This window comes from Galeopterus variegatus, unplaced genomic scaffold, assembly GCF_000696425.1.
Source record: "Galeopterus variegatus unplaced genomic scaffold, G_variegatus-3.0.2 Scaffold7630, whole genome shotgun sequence".
Lineage (NCBI taxonomy): Eukaryota > Metazoa > Chordata > Mammalia > Dermoptera > Cynocephalidae > Galeopterus > Galeopterus variegatus.
The window spans coordinates 47,311-50,937 of NW_007733741.1; the positions used below are offsets into that span (position 1 = coordinate 47,311).

At 36.8% G+C, this 3,627-nt stretch overlaps 1 protein-coding gene across 1 annotated transcript in view; it reads left to right on the top strand.

The window, feature by feature from the left end:
- Positions 1 to 3,627, top strand: part of TDRD5 (tudor domain containing 5) — a gene marked incomplete at both ends in the record, with an annotated part of 82,395 nt that overhangs the window by 25,734 nt on the left and 53,034 nt on the right. The window contains 2 exons of the mRNA XM_008592164.1: positions 1,351 to 1,563; positions 2,079 to 2,145. Of these exons, the coding sequence (XP_008590386.1) occupies positions 1,351 to 1,563; positions 2,079 to 2,145 (280 nt within the window). The remainder of the gene's footprint in view (positions 1 to 1,350; positions 1,564 to 2,078; positions 2,146 to 3,627) is intronic.

Consider the following 3,627-nt stretch of genomic DNA (forward strand, 5'->3'; position numbering starts at 1 on the left):
GCGGGAGCGCCACCACGCTCCCAAGCGGCACACTATAGCAGTGCGCCACCGGGCCGGCCCATATGTTTTCTTTATTTTTTTTTTTATTTTTTATTTTTTATTTTTGTCTTTTTTTTTCCGTGTCCGGCAACGGATCGCAACCCTCAGTGTCGCCCCCGTACCGGACCGGGACCGGCAACGGGATCGCAACCCTCGGTGTTGCCCCCGCGCCTCGCTCAGCCAGTGAGCGGGAACCGGTCTGTATGTGGGATCCGAACCCTCGGTGGGAGCGCCGCCGCGCTTCCCAAGCGGCGCACTAGCGCAGTGCGCCACCGGGCCAGCCCATATGTTTTCTTTAATTGTGGTAAAATGCACATTAAATTTATCATCTTAACTGGGTACTTAGCATTCACATAGCAAAGGAGCCTGGGAAATCTTAATGGCCATATACCCAGTTAAAATTTGGGGATTCTATTATTAGGAAAAAGGAAAGAGGAGAATGGATATTGGGACAACTAGTAGGCCTTCCATACATTGGAAATATAGTTTCCAAGTTCAGAAGAGATGCAGGGTCTTCTAGGGAGAGTGACTGAGAATCATCAACTTATCAGTAGTGGTATAAGACATGAAAATGGATGAGATAGAGTACAGCAAGAATAAAAATAGTTAATATTTGGATGCTCACTATATTTTTACACTGTTCTAAGCTTCCAAATATTTTAGCTGAGGTTTTATTATTATCATCCCTATCCCCAGTAAGGAAACTGAAGCACAGAAAGATAAAGTCACACAGCTAGTAAATGGTGGAGTCAGGATTTGAATCCAGGTTACTGGTTCCTGAGCTCTTATGTTACTAAAAATAAGACGCTAAGAATCCAAACTTTTAAGGCATTACAGAGCCTGTTACAAAGGTATAATAAAGGAATAATTATTGACAAGGAAGTGGGAGAGAATTTTGTCTTGGAAAATAAATAGGAAAGAGTTTAAAAGGATTATGCTGCACAGAGGTCAAGTAAATTGAAGGCTGTGGAGAGAGGCTATTGGATTTGGGGTTTAATAGGTCATTGTGTCTTAAAAATGTCCATTTTGGGAAGTGCTGAGGAATGAAGTTGGATTACAATCTACTCAACAGAGACTGTGAGATAAGAAAATAAGTGTATAAGTTTCTTTTTGAAGCAGTTTATTGATGAGGAGAAGGGATTTGGATAAAAAAAAAAACAAAATAAATTGACATTAATAAGCATTAAGCAGAAAAAGTCAGGATTTTTTCTTTGCTTTTTGCCAAAACTAATCTGCTCTTGATACATCAGTAAAAATGATCTTTAATTTTTTCTTCCTGTATGAGTTTCTCTGTATTATGGAATTCCACAGGCGGTGTTATTCTAATCAGCTGGTTTCTGATCGATATGTCATGCCGGACTATTTTATCCAACCGGGACATCTCTGTTGCGTAAGGATTTCTGAGGATAAGTGGTGGTATCGGGTCATTATTCATCGAGTCTTTGGGAAACAGGAAGTTGAAGTTTTTTACCCAGACTTTGGAAATATTGGAACTGTTCAGAAGTCTTCCCTGAGGTTCCTCAAGTGAGTTTAATTTAATAAGAGGAGTGGACAAATTACAATTTGAATAACAATGTTGAAGCTCTGTGGTGTTGCCATCTCTGTTCCTTTTCTTTTGCCTTCCTCTGTCTATCCTTTCCATCCCTCTTTCTTAGTGCAGATTTGACAATCAGTCGTTTAGTTTCACAGATGGATTATAATCTCTGTGTCTTCTTTTACATGACTGAATTTGAATGGATCATGAGACTAAATTTCAGTCTGTTATTTAGAAAATGACTTTTGGGTCATTCAAAGGGGGTACATTTATGTAGTAGGAAGGTTGAACTGTTCAACCTACCTGTATTTTAACTGCATCATTCTCAAAAACTGTTATAAGTTTATTTCTTAGATTGCTTTCAAATGAAAAACGTTAAACTTCATGAACAAAATACTCAGAAGTAGTGCGAATAACTAAAATCAAGAAATGGATTAGAGATTCCGTAAAATGCAGTTAAAAAATATGATTAAGTATTCATGTATTTGATTATTATCTATTGCAGGTGCTGCTACACAAAGCTTTCAGCTCAAGCTATCCCTTGTTCTTTGGCTTGGGTGAGACCAGTAGAGGTATGTTTGCTTGTTTCCTATTTAATCAGCAAACATTTGAGTGTTTACTAAGTGCCAAGAACAGTTCTGGGTTCTCAGGATACAAGGATGAAACATGAGCAAGTTTCTGTAATGTAGCCGTTATCATGTTTGCCTAACAAAGATGAAACATGGAACCAGCCCTCCAAGAAATAATTGTACATAGTATGGTAGATAGAGACATATACAAAGATTTTTGTACTGTGTCAAATTTACTATAATACGTGTCTTTAAAGTGTATGGTAGAGATGCAAAAGAAGAGTGCTCATCTCTGTCCAAGGTAATCAGGGAAGACCTAATAACAGAGGTGGCATTTGAGTGGAAGTTTGAAGGAAGATTAGGAATATAACCGAACAAAAAGAAGAAACACATTCCAGGCAAAAGGAGAATATCATGAAACATCTCAAATTTGAGAAATTTTAAGTAGTTCTATTTGGCCACAGAATATAGGATAAACGGGAGTGGGTACATGGCAAATGACATCAGAGAAATAGGCAGGAACTTCATGTGGTGATCCATGCGTATTCAGCACGTTGCTGTCCTTTAGATGTTGAGCAGCAAATAAAAGGTATAAATAGGGAACTGCCATGAAAATAATATTAATATAATAAAAAATAAAAACCAGGAACTGCCACAGTCAGATATGTATATCCAAGGGAATTTTCAGTAACATTGTGGGAGAGGATTGGAGGGGGATGGAGCAGGAGGCATTTTCATCAACATAGATTCATGTGTTTATGTGATTATAATTATCTTATGCACCTAATATTATAGTTATCTCTCAAAAATCTTATGTACACATATGTACACATTTATTGCATCATATTTGTCTGTTTAACCTAAATAATTTTCAGTTGCTTGCATATAAATGGATTATTATTTTACAAAATCAACACACAAAAATCAGTAGCATTTCTATTCTCCAATGTGAACATGCAGAAAGAGAAATCAAGAAAGCTTGCCCATTTACATTAGCCACCAAAAAAATAAAATACTTAGGAATTGAGTTAACCAAGGATGTGAAAAATCTCTATAATGAGAACTACAAACCACTTCTGAGAGAAATTAAAGAGGATACAAGAAGATGGAAAGATATCCCATGCTTTTGGATTGGAAGAATCAACATTGTGAAAATGTCCATACTACCCAAAATGATCTACAAATTCAATGCAATCCCCATCAAAATTCCAATGACATTTTTCTCAGAAATGGGAAGAACTATCTGGACATTTATATGGAATAACAAAAGACCACATATAGCCAAAGCAATTCTGAGCAAAAAAAATAAAACTAACATTACTTGACGTTAAACTATACTACAAAGCTATAATAACTAAAACAGCATGGTACTGGCATAAAAACAGACACACAGATCAATGGAACAAAATAGAGAATAATATGACCCCAAAAGCACAGGCAACCAAAAGAAAAATAAACAAATGGGATTAAATCAAACTAAAAAGC